Source organism: Aegilops tauschii, chromosome 2, assembly GCF_002575655.3.
Source record: "Aegilops tauschii subsp. strangulata cultivar AL8/78 chromosome 2, Aet v6.0, whole genome shotgun sequence".
Lineage (NCBI taxonomy): Eukaryota > Viridiplantae > Streptophyta > Magnoliopsida > Poales > Poaceae > Aegilops > Aegilops tauschii.
In genome coordinates this window covers 432,183,099-432,200,302 of record NC_053036.3, presented here as the reverse complement: position 1 = coordinate 432,200,302, position 17,204 = coordinate 432,183,099, and the positions used below count along the sequence as shown (strand labels likewise).

At 47.3% G+C, this 17,204-nt stretch overlaps 1 protein-coding gene across 25 annotated transcripts; it reads left to right on the top strand.

Annotated features, from left to right (window-relative positions):
- Positions 1-12,940: 12,940 nt before the first annotated feature.
- LOC109771222 (uncharacterized) lies at positions 12,941-17,125 on the top strand. 25 transcript variants are annotated; one of them, XM_045233122.2, is made up of 7 exons: positions 12,942-13,452; positions 13,677-13,806; positions 14,211-14,479; positions 14,584-14,623; positions 14,903-15,062; positions 15,138-16,627; positions 16,805-17,125. In XM_045233122.2, exons 1-5 carry the CDS (start codon positions 13,346-13,348, stop codon positions 14,999-15,001), a joined length of 645 nt encoding a protein of 214 aa, XP_045089057.1. In that variant the 5' UTR covers positions 12,942-13,345; the 3' UTR covers positions 15,002-15,062; positions 15,138-16,627; positions 16,805-17,125. The 25 variants fall into 25 exon arrangements, 24 of the variants coding, with proteins under 24 accessions (XP_073364846.1, XP_073364845.1, XP_073364844.1 ...); XM_045233126.2 differs by having other exon boundaries at positions 12,946-13,452; positions 14,571-14,623; XM_073508745.1 differs by having other exon boundaries at positions 12,941-13,452; positions 13,677-13,935; positions 14,903-16,627.
- Positions 17,126-17,204: the final 79 nt, after the last annotated feature.

Below are 17,204 nucleotides of genomic sequence, written 5' to 3'. Positions count from 1 at the left end.
GGCTCAGAGGGAGGGGCAAAGGAAGTGTACGTGATGATTCCGCCCTAGCCTTTCCAAAACGGACCCCCTCTTGATAGTACGGTGATCCCTATGAAACTAGTCCACCAAACTAATCCGAAAGGACTACACCGTCTTCGCTTTAAGCTCCGAGGGGAGGAAATCGTCTCGTGCCAAAAGAATGAACCTCTGAAAAACACTCAACGCACACGATTAGTCCGCAAAAGCATTGTCATCAATCACCAAAACATCTTAGGGATAAATATGCCCTTAAAATCTCCCCCTTTTTGGTGGATTGATGACAATACGGGATTTGCCCAACTGGGAAAAAACAAAGGACATAAGCAAACCCCAAGTCTCTAAAATATAGACGGGCTCCCCCTAGATGTGTGCCATCAAGATAAGTGCTTTGAACTGCACGACACACATACTAGGATCAACACTCCCCCTGTATTTTAGAGACCAACTACCTAAGCGAGAAACAAGATAGCAGGATATATAACATAATGAAGCATATAACTCATGAGATATCAAATGACTAGAGACAAAGATAAGGATATGATAATGATAGGGTAGCATATGTCTCACACCATATGACTCGAAGTAAAGTCTCACTAAACACAAAACCAAGCAAAGCACAAGGTCCAAGCAAAGCACAAAGTAGCACATAACGAAAGCACAAAGGCAAAGACACACTCGCAACACGCAAATCCCTAAACTCTCTCCCCCTTTGGCATCGAGACACCAAAAGGGGCAAAGAGCTAGCCTACGGCTCCAGGTGAGAGCATGCTGAGGATCTCGAACATCAGCACTCTGCGTGATCATCTGCACTGCCGTCCTCGCCCGGAAACTGCTCGGCATCTGAGTCGGTCCACAGACAGTGCTGCTGGATCCACTCCTCCTCCTCAGTAATCTGACCCTCTGAGCCGCTGGTGACTGTCGCACCCATCTGACGCATCAGCTCCTTGTGACGTCCTCTTGCCTTCTTCTCAGCCACATGAGTCATGTACTGACCATGAGACTCTAGGCAGAACAGCTTCTTCATTTTGCGTTTGAGCTTCTTTGCCCAAGAGGGCTCTGCTGCAGAAGGCTCTGTCCCAGGAGGCACATACTCCTCATCATCATCACCGGCATCAGCCTCGTCCTCGGTCTCCATGGCAGCAGCAGAAGATGGAGCTCCAGATCTACCCCAATTATCCTTCTTCCTCAGACGCTTGATCTCATGAGAGACCAACTCTCCAGTTTCTAGCTGCTCCTCAGGATAGGTATGTCTCCAGGCCCTCTCAATAAGCAACATGATGAACGGGCCATAAATTGGGCACTTGCGCTCAGAAACAGCCGCCAGAAGCTCAGACCACATGACATGAGAGATGTCCAGAGACTCGCCCGTGTTTGCGTCCTTCTCACGCTGGCAGAAGAGAAGCATGTCCACAAGGTAAGAGTGTACCATGTCCAGATTCCCAATACGAGGGAAGAGAGTCTCGCGGAAGATGCGGTGAAGGATGTCCAGATAGGTAGACAACTCATAGGTTTCCTTCCTGGTCTCAGGGTGGACCTTCCGAGTACAGTAGGGCCAGAGGGCTTGCTTGTGAGTGGAGGTGACATTTTGGTGAGGACGAAAACCAACTGGAGTCTCGAGCCCTTGATCTTCCACCTCAAGCAGCCCCATGAAGGCCTGCCACTTGACAGCTAGCACCTTTCCATTTGTCATCCAAGTCAGAGTCCTGTCTGCGTCAGTCCCTAGGTGAACAGTGGCAAAGAACTGTGCCAGCAAATATGCATCAAAGTCCTTGTTGAACTGCATGATCCTGAGAATGTTCAACTGAGAGCACATCTGTAGGGCATCACCAAAGTACTCAAGGTCCTTCTCCATAGCATCCGTGTTGATGGAATGAACATTGACAAAGAGATTCTTCTTAGCCTTGATCACATCAAAGTATGTGGCATACTGAAACCGGTTCCAGAACGGGCGGTTGACAAGATTGGGTTCTTGTTCTTCCTCATAGGGGTTGCGCCGACGCCTGTCCCAGAATTCCTTGCTAGACATCTCAGTCACTTTCTTGCCACTTGGCTTCGGTCGGCTGGCAATCTTCTTCTTGCGAGGAGGATTAGCACTTGAGGAAGCACCCCCTGCCGGCTGTGGATCACTGGAAGAACCACCTGCAGTCTCAGATGAGCGGTACCGCTTCGACGTTGAACGCCCGGGGTTGACACGGCGGACTTGCTGCTCAGGATGTTCATCACCTGGAACCAAACACACGGACACAAGAAACAACCAGAAGGAACGATCAAAACCAAATAAACACAACAAAGATGGATCAACATGTGGTAGGAAACAATGGAACTGGGCATCCAGCGGTAGTACCGTGCCTGCTCAGCGGTAGTACCGTGCCATATGGGCGGTAGTACCGCCCGAGATGGGGCACGGCGGATCCCTACTGCCGTGGTCAGATCCAGCACTACCGGGGATGCCAAATTCAAAAATAAACCTAACAAACATCAATCCAAAGAGTCTAGTTGCCTTCTCCAACCTACTCAAGCCTAGATTTGGCCAAAAATCTAGAGATGCAACTACTATTGCCCCTAAAACGCGAGATCTGAAAGCTATACAAGAAGAGAAGAGGAATGGGGGCAATACCGGCATCCATGGCAAGAGGACGAGGTGGGGATCAACTCCACTGAAGGAAATGGAGAGGAACGGTCCGGAGACGGAGGGCCGCCGGAGCCTTCCCGCGGCGAGATGGCGCTGGAGAGAGAGGAAGAGGAACCAGGGGACGAAGCAAATGGGTATGGGGTGGAGGAAACCACCCCTGCCCACGACTTAACCCCCTGGCCCCGCCCCTCAGCGGTAGTACCGTGGTGAGGGGCGGTAGTACCGCTTAGCCGTATAAGCGGTAGTACCGCTCCGTGGAGCGGTAGTACCGCTCCAGCGATAGTACCGCTCATGCACAACGGTAGTACCGCCCAGCGCAACTCAAACCAGACTCAACACATATGGTGCAAAACTAAAGACGGGAAACACCGGCAAGAAGACCAACAAGAGCACTAGCAAGAGAACAAGAAACACACGCCTCTATACGAGAGGGCGGTGGCCGAGGCCACCTATGTTTGAGCACTTGGTATGGCACCGCGAAGAATTATCCTTGGGCCCATGACCAAAGCTCGTCTTTGAAGCACAAGTACCATCAAAAATGGCTAATGTGAAAGAGTGAGATCAGTTTATGCATTGTGGGGGGAGGGAAAGTTCATTGAGAGAACAACACTCCCCCTACGTCCATGCCTACACCTAGACAAGAAAGCACAATGAATGTGAGGGGTGTGCAAAGGTTCAAACCACATTGCTCGAATCAATGATATTTAGCTCATGCCTTAACTCGCGAAATCTTGCTTCATCCAATGGCTTCGTGAAAATATCTGCAAGGTTATCATGAGTGTTGACATAGTTGAGCTCGATCTCCCCTCGCCTAATATGATCCCGGATGAAGTGATACCGAATCTCAATATGCTTTGTCTTGAAGTGTTGCACCGGGTTGAGAGAGATCTTGATAGCACTTTCATTGTCACACCAAAGAGGCACTTTGTCACAAATGACACCGTAATCCTTTAAAGTTTGCCTCATCCATAAGAGTTGTGCACAACAACTTCCGGCCGCCACATACTCCGCTTCGGTGGACGAGAGAGACACACAACTTTGCTTTTTAGAAGACCAACTTACCAAAGAGCAACCAAGAAATTGGCACCCTCCGGAAGTGGACTTCCTATCCACTTTGTCTCCCGCCCAATCGGAGTCCGAGAAACCTACAAGCTTGAAGTTTGCTCCTCTTGGGTACCATAGGCCAAAGTTTGGGGTATGAGCCAAATATCGAAAGATTCGCTTGACCGCCACAAAGTGGCTTTCCTTAGGTGCGGCTTGAAACCGTGCACATATTCCTACACTCAACATGATATCCGGTCTAGATGCACAAAGGTAAAGCAAGGATCCAATCATAGAGCGATATACCTTTTGATCCACCGCTTTACCATTGGGATCAATGTCAAGTTGGCACTTGGTGGGCATTGGAGTGGAAGCCGGCTTGACATTACTTAGCTTGAATCTCTTTAGCATGTCTTGAGTGTATTTGGCTTGGTTGATGAAGGTTCCTTCTCTTCTTTGTTTGATTTCGAATCCGAGAAAGAACTTCAACTCTCCCATCATAGACATCTTGAACTTTGAGGTCATGAGAGTGGCAAATTCTTCATTGAAAGCTTTGTTAGGGGAACCAAAAATAATATCATCAACATATAGTTGGCACACAAACAACTCCCCTTAGACCTTCTTAGTAAAAAGAGTGGGGTCGATTTTCCCGATTTCGAATCCACGATCTTGTAACAACTCCGTAAGATGCTCATACCACGCACGTGGGGCTTGTTTAAGGCCATAGAGCGCCTTGTGGAGTTGATACACATGATCGAGGAAATAGGGATCTTCGAACCCGGGGGGTTGTTTGACATATACCAACTCATTTATGGGACCATTAAGAAAAGCACTCTTCACATCCATTTGTTGCAAAGTGAAATTATGATGAGAAGCATAAGCAATCAACAAACGAATAGATTCAAGGCGAGCAACGGGGGCAAAGGTTTCACCGTAGTCGATACCCTCGACTTGGGAGTAGCCTTGTGCCACCAAACGAGCCTTGTTGCGAACAATGATTCCATGAGCGTCTTGCTTGTTCTTGAATATCCACTTGGTGCCAATGACATTATGATTCCCGGTTGGCCTTGGCACTAACTTCCACACTTGGTTATGTTCGAAGTTGTTGAGTTCTTCATGCATGGCGTTGAGCCAATCCGGGTCCTCAAGCGCTTCATAAACCTTTTGGGGTTCGACACAAGAAACAAACGCATGATGTTCACAATAGTTTGCTAATTGTCTACGAGTGCTTACCCCCTTTCTTAGGCTTCCAACCACATTCTCCATGAGATGACCTTTGGTGGTGAGCTTGGAAGCGATCTTAGCGGCACGACGCTCCAATTCCTCCTCGGAAGTGAAGTGAGGAGGGGTTACTTGATCATCTTGAGCGTCGTCTTGAGCTTGTTCTTGATCTTGAACTAGCTCGAGGGGAAGAACTTGACCTTGGGCATCATTTGGTGGATCACCACCATCTTGAGGTTGATCTTGCCCTTGATCTTGTTCATGAGGTTGAGGGCCTTCATTTTGTTCTTCGGAAGCGTGTGGGTCTTGGGTTGGTGATGGCTCCACTTGAGTGGAGCATTGTCCTTCTCCTTCGGCCACAAGGGGTTCCTCAATGGGTAGGATATATCCAATACCCATTCTTCTTATGGCTTGGGGAGGAATTTCATCACCTACATCACAAGTACCACTTTGCTCCACTTGGGAGCCGTTATTTTCATCAAACTCCACGTTACACGTCTCCTCAATAAGTCCCGTGGACTTATTGAGAACACGGTAAGCATGGGAGTTTGTAGCATAACCAACAAATATGCCCTCATGAGCTCTAGTCTCAAATTTAGACAAACGAACACCTTTCTTGAGAATGAAACACTTACACCCGAACACCCGAAAGTACTTGAGGTTGGGCTTGTTACCGGTGAGGATCTCATATGGAGTCTTGTTCAAGCCTTTGCGAAGATAGAGCCGATTTGAAGCATGACACGCGGTGTTGATGGCTTCGGCCCAAAAGTTGTATGGAGACTTGAACTCCGCCATCATGGTCCTTGCCGCATCCATCAACGTCCGATTCTTCCTCTCCGCGACACCATTTTGTTGAGGGGTGTAAGGTGCCGAATATTGATGCTTGATCCCCTCATCACTGAGAAACTCATCCAAGGTGTAGTTCTTGAACTCGGTGCCGTTGTCACTTCTTATTGTTAAGATCTTTGCATTGTGTTGACGTTGGGCTTCATTTGCAAAGTCAATGACCGTTTGTTGGGTCTCACTCTTCCTCTTGAAGAAATACACCCACGTGTATCTAGAATAATCATCCACAATTACCAAGCAATACTTTCTACCCCCAAGACTATCAAAGGATGGAGGCCCAAAGAGATCCAAATGAAGGAGCTCCAACGGCCTCTTCGAGTAAATAAGAGTCGTGGGAGGGTGAGCCTTCTCATGAAGCTTTCCTTCGATACAAGCACTGCAAGCACGATCTTTGGCAAAACTAACGTTCGTTAGTCCACGGACATGGTCCCCCTTGAGAAGACTTTGAAAAGATCTCATATTGACATGGGCTAAACGGCGATGCCAAAGCCATCCCACGTCAACTTTAGCCATTAGGCATGTCGCGGTCTTAGTGGGTCGCTCCGAAAAGTTAATCACATAGAGACCGTTCTCGACATGCCCAACAAAGGCTACTTTAAGAGTCTTGCTCCACAAGAGGGCCACGGTATCAATATCAAAGAAGGTGGCAAAACCCATGATAGCAAGTTGACGAACGGAAAGTAAATTGTATGCAAGGGACTCAACTAGCATGACCTTCTCGATCGTGAGATCATGAGAAATGACGACTTTGCCGAGTCCCAATACCTTAGAAGACGAGGCATCACCCCACTCGACATTGGTGGGCATAGATGGAATTTTGTGCACGTCCACCACCAAGTCCTTGCTTCCGGTCATATGATTTGTAGCTCCACTATCGAGCAACCATGATCCCCCACCGGAAGCAAACACCTGCAAGAGATCAATGCTTGGTTTTAGGTACCCATTTAGTAATGGGTCCTTTGATGTTAGCAACAAGGGTCTTAGGAACCCAAATAGACCATTCAATGTACTCATGAGGAGAACCAACGAATTTGGCATAAACATGCCCATCACTAGCACGGCATAACACATAAGAAGGATTAAAGTCGCCGACTTTGTTGGAAGGAGTGGTATTGCTCTTCTTGACACCGCCACCCTTCGCCTTGTTCTTCTTCTCCTTGGAAGCACCCTCTCCCTCCTTCACAAAAGTTTGCTTGAGAGGAGGAGGTCGCTTGGTCTTGTCATTCTTCTTCTTGTTCTTGGGATTGGGTGTGAACCCAATCCCCTCCTTGGCCACAACTTCCTTTTGATTGCTCAAGAGGTCGTTGAGGTTCTTCTCACCTTGTATGCATGACACAAGGCCTTTCTCAAGTTGCTCCTTCAACTTAGCATTCTCCTCAACAAGATGCGCATGCTCACAACACGGGTTAGTAGCATTTGCATTATCAATTAACACCATATGAGGAAAGGTGGCTTTCTCCTTTGTTAGCTTCACTTGGAGTTGATCATGAGACTCCTTGAGGCTAGCATGAACACCCTTCAAGACTTTGTGAGCCTTGTAGAGAATGCCAAACTCCTCTTTGAGTCTATAAAGATCAACCCAAAGTTTTGCCTTCTCGGAGTTTAGCACACGAGACACAACAAGAGCATGATCAAGATCTTTCTTTAACTTAGCATGATCATCGTTGTATGACTCCTCAAGATCCAAACGAAGACCACGCTCTTCGTCAAGAGCATTGGAAAGATCCGAAATCTCATCGGCATAGTCACGACTATGCCCCTCCATCTTAGAGATGGTATCCTCGTGAGCCTCGATCATGTCATTGGCTTCACCAAGTTGTTCCAAGAGAGCAACGAAGTGCTTCTTGGATTTACCCTTGAGTTTACCCATAAAGATCTCAAACTCATTTTCCTCCACATTTGTCCCCTCATGTTCATCAATGCTATCCGTCGAAGAAGGATGATTAATGATGGTAGTTTTGATGTTGGAGGTTACCTTATTGGTGGCTTTAGCCATGAGGCACTTGGCGGTGATGTTCTCATTGGGTGAGTCGAAGAGAGACACCCGTGGAGTCTTCGCAATGGCAACGGAGGCCATGGCAACCGACTCACCATCTTCATCATTGTCATCATCCTCATTGTACTCTTCTTGAACCACCAATGCCTTGGGAGGAGTCTTCTTGGTGAAGTTGCTCTTGTTGGGGAACGACTTGGCCTTGTCTTTTCTAATGAGCTTGCCACCATTGTCTTCCCTCTTCTCGTAAGGGCACTCCGCAACAAAATGGCTCACATTGCCACAATTGAAGCAAGTCCTCATCCGTTGCTTGCCCTTTGCGCCACTTGAGTTGCTTTTGTTGAAGTTTGGCCTCGAGTTCTTCTTGCTCCAAAATTGCCTTGAAGCAAGAGCCATGTGTTCATGATAGGCATACTTCGTATCTTCGAGGTTGCCCTCCTCTTCTTCCTCTTCATCCTCTTCCTCTATACTAACCTTGGCCTTTAGAGCGAGGTTGGGCTTCTTAACTCTTTGAGAGCGAAGAACCGCATTGTCGGCGGTCTTGTCCAAGATGCTCATAGCCACAAACTCATCCAACACTTCACTTGAGGACAAGGTGTGAAAGTCCGGCCTTTGACGAATTACGGAGGACATGGCTTTGTGGTAGGGCATCATTGCCTTGAGGAACTTGCGCTTGATCCAATTGTCATCCGTGTCCTTACTTCCATGATCTCGGAGGGAGACCGCGAGTTTGTTTACTCTCCGAAAAAGCTCACGAGGTTCTTCATCTTCTTTCATTGCAAACTCGTCGGCTTCATCTTGCACCACTTCATAGTTGGAGCGTTGAATGCTTGCGCTTCCCCGATAAAGGGAAACAACTTGGAGCCACGCATCTTTGGCCACGGTGTAAGGCCGGAGATGAGGAAGATCTTCGGGTGGGATGGCTTCTTGGATGATGAAGAGAGCATTCTCATTGAATTGATGATCCACAACTTCTCTAGGAGTGAAGTTACTTCGGTCATGCGGATAAAAGCCTTCTTCAATGATTCTCCAAAGGTTAGTGTTCACATGATTTAAATGACGCTTAAAACGATAGACCCAAGAATCAAAATCTACATTCTTCTCAATCTTAGGGGCCGGGCCGGCATGATTCAAATGAGTGGAAGGGAGCGGTCCACCATAGACGGGTGGAGGTTCCACATGGGCAAAGATGCCGGTCCCATTTTTATCACTAGAACAAGGAGCCTTCTCGCTCGAAGCTTCCCCCTTGTCGGAGGTAGCATCCGTCACCTTGTTAGCGGGATCACCCACTTTCAACGGTGCGGTGGTAAGTTTAAGCCCTTCTAAGAATTTATTCAACATGCTTTCGACCTTGGTCGTCATGGAGGTTTTCAATGTGTCCAACGCCACATTGAATTCCTCACGAGAGACCGCGGTTCCCCCATCTCCCGTAGACGAGACTGGATTCTCACCGGAGTGCTCCTCCGCACCGTCTACGACGTCAACCATACTCTTTGGACGGTAAAGTCCTTAATAAAGAGACGAGGCTCTGATACCAATTGAAAGGATCGATATAGTTGACTAGAGGGGGGGTGAATAGGCAACTAACAATTTTTAGCTTTTCTTTACCAAATTAAACTTTGCATCAAAATAGGTTGTCTAGATATGCAACTAAGTGAGCAACCTATATGATGCAACGACAACAAGCACGCAAGCAAGTAAGAGATATAACACAAGTAAACTAGCGAAAGTAAAGGAACGAGATAACCAAGAGTGGAGCCGGTGGAGACGAGGATGTGTTACCGAAGTTCCTTCCTTTTGAAGGGAAGTACGTCTCCGTTGGAGCGGTGTGGAGGCACAATGCTCCCCAAGAAGCCACAAGGGCCACCGTATTCTCCTCACGCCCTCACACAATGCGAGATGCCGTGATTCCACTATTGGTGCCCTTGAAGGCGGCGACCGGACCTTTACAAACAAGGTTGGGGCAATCTCCACAACTTAATTGGAGGCTCCCAACGACACCACAAAGCTTCACCACAATGGACTATGGCTCCGCGGTGACCTCAACCGTCTAGGGTGCTCAAACACCCAAGAGAAACAAGATCCGCTAGGGATAAGTGGGGGGAATCAAATTTCTCTTGGTGGAAGTGTAGATCGTGGCCTTCTCAACCAATCCCGAGCAAATCAACAAGTTTGATTGGCTAGGGAGAGAGATCGGGCGAAAATGGAGCTTGAGCAACAATGGAGCTTTTGGGGGAAGAGGTAGGTCAACTTTGGGGAAGAAGACCCCTTTATATAGTAGGGGGAACAAACCAACCGTTACCCCCCTTCTGCCCCGAAGAGAGCGAAGCGGTACTACCGCCCCAAAGCGCGGTACTACCGCTTGGCCCACAGCGGTACTACCGCGGAGGGAGGGCGGTAATACCGCACAGGAGCGGTACTACGGCCCCCCACAGCCGCGGCCAGTACCGTAAAACCCGACACGAAAAAGGAGCCCTCGAATCGAGGCGGTACTAGCACGAGACCACCGCGGTACTACGGCTTGGGGGCACTAGCGGTACTACTGCTCCGGAGCGGTACTACCGCGCCCAGAGCGGTACTACCGCTTGTGGCACCCAAGCGATACTACCGCTCCGTCCCGCGGTACTACCGCAGGGACCAGAGATAGTACACACATGGGGCTACTAGCGGTACTACTGCTCTGGGCGGTACTACCGCTCCAGAGCGGTACTACCGCTTGTAGCACCCAAGCGGTACTACCGCTCTGGCCCGCGGTACTACCGCAGGGACCAGAGAGGGCACAAAGAGGGGAGAACCAAGCCCATCATCGAAACGGAAAGGCTCAGAGGGAGGGGCAAAGGAAGTGTACGTGATGATTACGCCCTAGCCTTTCCAAAACGGAACCCCTTTTGATAGTACGGTGATCCCTATGAAACTAGTCCACCAAACTAATCCGAAAGGACTACACCGTCTTCGCTTTAAGCTCCGAGGGGAGGAAATCGTCTCGTGCCAAAAGAATGAACCTCTGAAAAACACTCAACGCACACGATTAGTCCGCAAAAGCATTGTCATCAATCACCAAAACATCTTAGGGATAAATATGCCCTTACAACAATCAACTATAATACAGTGAATTTGCCATTATCCTGCCTATGACATGGCAACAACCATAGTGTGTTCACAAAATTAGTTGCCACATGGAAAGCATAGTTGTGGTAACTGACACGGTTGATCAGGAAATTAGTTGCCATTAGTGAAGATAGTTGTTGAAAATGCCATGGCTGCCATTATCCTACACTTTGAAATGCACCTAACTAGATCTAAGGTTCATTCGCAACTATCATACCCTGAAATTTAACAACAAAAAACTCCCTACACTGATGGCCATAGCATTTCGAGGCAAAACATAACTAACATCTACAAAAATCGCCCGCTCAATCGCAAGGCAAACCCGGATGTGGCTATGGACAGGCCGAGCCACACCGGCATTAGTGCCACCGCGGCGACGACGAAACTGCGCAATGCCACCCTAAACGGCAAGCACGGGACTCCACCGCCGACGGGGGCGCCGGAGCACCGCGAATCCGCCGGAATCTCGAGAAAACTCGAGCGGAAATTGACCACAAAGGGAGGGGGCGGAAATCGCAGGCAGGGATGTGAGCGTGGGATGGAGCCCACCAACGGTCGCGAATGCGGTCGACTCTTCCGCCGCCGCCGTCGCCTTCTCCTCTCGGTTTCTCCTCAATCGAATGCAACTGGTCTGGATAGTGCGTTTGGGGAGCAATGAATGGGGACGGGAGTAAATGAACCGCGAGGTGGGGGGCGAAGTGGCGAGACGTGGGAGACGGCAACCGTAGTCGGGCGTGGCGTGCGGGCGCGACGGCAGTTCCACCACACACCCCGACTGGCAACCGTTGACCTCGGAGAGAAAACCGGCGTGCGGGCGAACTCCCTTATAGGCCGCACACACCACTTATCCTACGTGGCACACAAAATCAGCCTTTTCGTGCCAAGATTCGTGCAAAAAGCACTGGACGACGATCGAGGCGTGTGGGCGAGTTGGGTAACGCCCACACGTGTGGGCGTTAGTTTTTCCGTAATTCAAAAGCTTCTTTTTTAAAACGAAAGCTGATTCAAAAACTGACCCCAATGAGAAATGAAATTTCTTTCACCCGCAAAAAAAACTGGCCCCAAAGGGTTGTGTGAAACATGTTTCTCAACGCCCCTGATACTGATAAAAGAATGTGGATTAACCGGAGTATATGCAAACTCCTGGTGGTCTCAGGGGAAAACGTTTGTATGTTCAGGACATAGATAGAAATGTTTTTTTAACGAAGACAAATACTAGAAATGTGATCCGCTCATCTTACGAAGCATCTGCCATACACCCTCTCTCTTTAACGAACTGACTTTGCCTATCAAGCAAAGATAATAGATCAAGAAATTTTGAAAGAATACCAAAAAGAGGTAACACCGATTTAGAGCCCTTCGAAGTCCATGTGTCTGACTCTATTCTTTCCATCTTGATGGTTCTGCAAGTCTTCCCTGGAAAAACACAAAAGGCTAAACCTGCATAAGGTATGTGAAATCTCTCAAAGAACCGTGTGAGCCATCCATAAATGCAAGACCAGAACACAGGACGACCATGATGAGCCGCTCGGAGACGGGGACGTGGACGTGGACAGGAACAACAGCTCTGTTTGAGGAATGTGCCGGAACAAAGAGGAAGCAAGAAGGAAGAAGAGGCAGTTACTCCGTTTGAGGAGTTACATTTGAGGTATCGATTAGGCCCGGTCACTGTTATATGAGTAAAATTTTGCTTTACTATGTTTATTTTACCGTTTGCTCCTCTAAATTTTAAGGAGTTGGTTAGAGATGCTCGTAGGATTCAATTCTGGTAGCCACATGAAACAGTCTCAACTAGCCACCAAACGACATGGCTGGTTTTACGCCAAACTTATGAGTATCATCTTTCTTCGTCACAGAGGCAGTGCCGTCGTAAAGGCCCAGTTTTCTATTTTATGTGGGAGAATCGGCCGTGGTTCTATATCTCTCCCTAATAATAAACCAGCTATCGCGTCTGGTCGTCCGTCGCTTAGCGTCGCTGTAATTTTACAGAAAAGTCCCTCTGTTATTTAGAATTCAACCCGCAGTCCTTTTTTGAGTGACTACGTGAGATAACGTTTCATTTTTTCAGAAACGTCCCTGTAGTTTAGTACATTCAACCCGCAGCCCTCGAATCATACATCACGCCACGATCCCCTTCCTGTCCCCCACGCACGGGCGGTCGCCGCCGGCGTCGCCGCCGCCGCCTTCCTCGCTGAGTCCGCGGCCGAAATCCACGCCGGGAGAAGAGGTATCCATCCCTTCGACGCCTTCCTCTCCCTCAAGCCTCGACCTCGCCGGCAGCCCTCCTCCCGTCCCAAGTCCAGGAGACGCATGGGAACGGCGGCGGTGGCGAGGTGTCTCGCGCGCACGGACACCCCCACCCTACGCCCGCTCGTGCGCGCTGCCCTGCGAGGTTTAAGGCATCGCGCCTGCTGCGCTCCCCTGTGGCGATGATGTGGCTTACTGCTGCCATACAGCGCCTCATCGAGGAGTAGAGCAGCTGCCCCATGCCAGCCAAGATCTTCCAGATCCTCTCCACCCAGCCACCGTCATTGCAGGAGGACTTTAACGAGTGGTCACCAAGAAGCTGCCCCAAATCCTACAAGAGGCTCAGGTAAGAATACATACGTACATTAACCTCAATATCTACTTGATTAATTCAGTTATCACACTTTCCTTTTGAACCAATATATGCACTTTCAGTTGAGGACACTCATCTTGCTAATTAAATTGTGTGGAAAATCTTACATGGGCAGTTTAATTGTGTGATTGCTGAGTGGTCCAGTGAGTAGTGCTTCTATAAGCAAGGGAATGATAGAATGATGCACGATTCTGCAGGTTAGACGAGCCGCTGACAAAGACACACCTCTATTCTGAATTTTTACATGCGAAGATGGACCATCAGCTACGGAATATGTTGGCTAACCTCTCACAGGTTGCTAACAAATTTTTTCTTATTGTCATCTTGGTAATTGACATTGGTGGTATTGTCTTTTAGTTCAACAGAAAGTTGTTCAAGTGAAAATTCAGAGGAACATGTGGAACAAAAGACATGGTATAAAAAGGAAAGGAAAGACTAAACAGTACAATGATGCAGGTTCAGGTTTCATATGTTGTCTTCGCTGCCTCATGAATATGCTAGCATGGTTGTCTTCTAGATTATGCATATGTCTTTGTTTGCCATATACTGTCGACGCATTGTGTAGTATGTACTAATTCTAGGGAGACTGATCTCATATTGTTCACTCTTCAGAATTAGTATTTATAAGTTTTTGTGTGGTTTTAGCACCTCAGTTAAGAAATAAATATTAGCCTTCTCTAAAGAGGTTTGTTGCCTTGCTTTTTAACCTTTTCCCCTGTTCAAATTGTCAGATGATGGCTACAGATATGGACACCTGTATACATATGGGATGTTTCCTCCGTCAATGCCGTCCTTTAATCCAGTTAATGATGCTGAAGTTTTCAATGGCTTTGGCACCGCATACATACGGGATGTTTCCTCCGTCAATGGCTCAATGCTGTCCTTTAATCCAGTTAATGATGCTGAAGTTTTTAATGGCTTTGGCATGCAAAGCCATCCAAATGTGGAAAATAGATCTCTTGGTTGCAATGAGGGAGTTGTATATGAAGAAGCTCTACAGGTATATAATGTTACGAGTCACTGTAGAAATAGTATATGCTTAATTGCCTGGTTACTTTGATCGAAATCTAATTACTATGGATGGTAAACAGAACTTTTATGCAGCATATCAGTCAAGAAACAAAGGAAGAAGATCTGTCTCAAGGTGCGTCGGGTCGGCGATGGGTCTCTGTTAGGCATGAACTGAGCTATCAATAATTTGTATATGTTTAGTCTGTTAGTACAATTTGCCAGGTTATTTGGAGAAGGGAAGCCAGTAGAAACAATTATAATTGATAAAAAATGCATGGTTGCATGTGCTTTCTCTTTACACTAAGCAATGGATAAATATTCCAGCTTTATTTTTCCTTTTGTATTTGCCTTTTTTTTCTTGGTGGCTAATCTATAACTACCCTGTAGTAATCACTTTCTCTTTTTACATCAGCAGGATTTAATCGATGGAGTTCCGCTGCTAAAGGACGTGAGAGGCAGTCCCATCATTGGAAGTTTACTGTTTGAATCACAAGGATCTGGGATTACATAAGCACATACTTTACTGAATTCTATAGTTCTATTTGTTGGCACATCGGTTGATCAGTTTTGAGGTAAAGCGAAGTTGTTATCCGAAATATACTTACCTACTTAAAGAAGGTCCAAATAGAAAAAATGTTGGTTTTCAGGTATGCTAGCATTCAAATCTACTTCGGACACCAGATCACACATCAAAATTTTGATACCTGAAATGATAGCTTCAGAAGAAGGGTATCAAAATAGATTCATGGTCTCTTTGCTTAGTTCTATGCTTCTCAAAATGCTTTAGTATATGCCCATAATATCATAGTACGAATTGTTCTGTGAGCAGTTTCCTTTGTCTACCATCAGGGATAGTAATTCATTCGGTAATCTGATATGTATATGTTCTGCATTTCTGACTGAAATAATGGCAAGTTTGGCTTTGGCAATTGGTGTGTGTAGTTTTTGCAGTTGATATAATTTGATCATGCTGAAGGCAAGATATACATCATGGTTACTTCACGTAGCTTAAAGGGTCTGGGTCAGTGTTAAATGTGAAATAGCTTCACCGGGCAAGTTGTTTCACTTCTTTACATTCAAGAGTTAAACCAGGGACGAAGCACAATCAGACACTTTGTTTTTGCAAAATATTTTCTACCTTCCTCTGTCGTTGAAGTGTATTGGCTTTCTTTCTTACAATACAAAACTGAAAAGTATTGTTTAATAAACTATAATCGAATTTTTCTAAGGTGGAGATGAGAAAAATTGTGAACAAGATAGAACACACTCAGTATGGTATCTGTGTTTCTTAATCAAGGTCCTGAATTTAGCTTGATGAACTATCAATTCAAATAGATCAAAGAACAATGGTTTAACTTTAGTAGGGCATTCTGTCCTGGAAATACAATTGTTGATAGATCTGCTTTCCTGCGATCAAGAGACAAAGAAAACTGGAACGAAGCAATCCTGTTACTGAATTTTCGTATATATACGTGCGTCATCCCTCAAGAGAACTCTTAGTCAGAGTCGAACTCTGCATCCTCTCCGTCTTCGGTGGCTTTGGGGAGAGGAGCGGAGTGGGGTTTGGATCCCGTGGATGCGGACGAGAGAAGCAAAACATTGATGCCGGCGGCAAGGGCCTTCCCGAGACTCCTAACGTGCTGCTTGACAGAGCCTGGACATGTGCCACGGAGGCTCGCCGCCGTCGGGATCCGGCCACCACGGGCTCCCAGCGTCAGATCCGTAGGTACCGGAACCAATCTTGCAGCCACCGTTTGTTTTTCTCGGAGCAAGTGCCACCATTGGGATCCGGCTACCACGAGCTCCCCAGGGTGGATCCGTCTGTTGTCCTGGAGCCGACCCTGCACCCTGTGCTCCTTTCTCTCGGAGCAAGCAAGCGATTGACGCAGCAGCGGCACGAGGGAACGAGCTCTGCCTTGAGGTGCCACTGGGGCAGACAACCACGAGCTCCTCCACCACCATCTCCTCCCCTACCCGGGTTCATCTGCTCATCTGCACCGTCATGGCGGCTAGCATCAGTACCTCTATCCTCCTCACCAGTTACGTCACACACCGATATCAATAGGGACTGTACCTTGCTTCGTTCCGACGCGTGGAGGCTGGCCTCCTCGCCCACCCCGTACTGCACTGCTGCAAGGTCTGCATTGCTCAAAATTCTCTCTCTACACCTGCTCTCCCTCTATACCTATAGCATGGCATGCTAAAGAACTTGATCAATTCCAAAAAATATTCAGTTTTTACATTACAAGTTGGTGTATGCCACATGTTAGATATTTTTCCTACAATAACCTAAACTTCCTTTTCATAATGGCAGGACAAACCAACCCAGGAGGAGGCAAATAATGTAGTCAAGCAAACGCACATAGTACTATAGGGTCTGATCACTTCCTGTGTGTACATTGGTACTGAGTTCAGAATGCATGCCATCCAACTCATGCATCATATATAAGTGATGGCTTGCTGTTGCTGAATTGTGAACCATACATCTACAAAGAAAACCATGGGAAACTTCCTTCCGTGTAAATTGTGTTTGTACAGATCAACTGCAGCTGTGTATGTATTGCTGAATATTTATGATATGCAGAGGGTTGTACACACATTTTTTCAAGGGGAGTAAAAGGGCAGTTGTTGTCAACCTGCATGTGCTCTATAACAGACTTGCTTACTAATCGTGTTGGAGGATGCCGATGCTGCCATAAACATGTCTATGATTT

Coding starts and splice junctions, on each gene's coding strand:
- LOC109771222 (XM_045233123.2), top strand. CDS start 13,346: ATGCCAGCCAAGATCTTCCAGATCCTCTCCACCCAGCCACCGTCATTG. Junction 13,453..13,676: donor AAATCCTACAAGAGGCTCAG/GTAAGAATACAT, acceptor ACGATTCTGCAG/GTTAGACGAGCCGCTGACAA. Junction 14,480..14,583: donor TATATGAAGAAGCTCTACAG/GTATATAATGTT, acceptor ACTTTTATGCAG/CATATCAGTCAAGAAACAAA.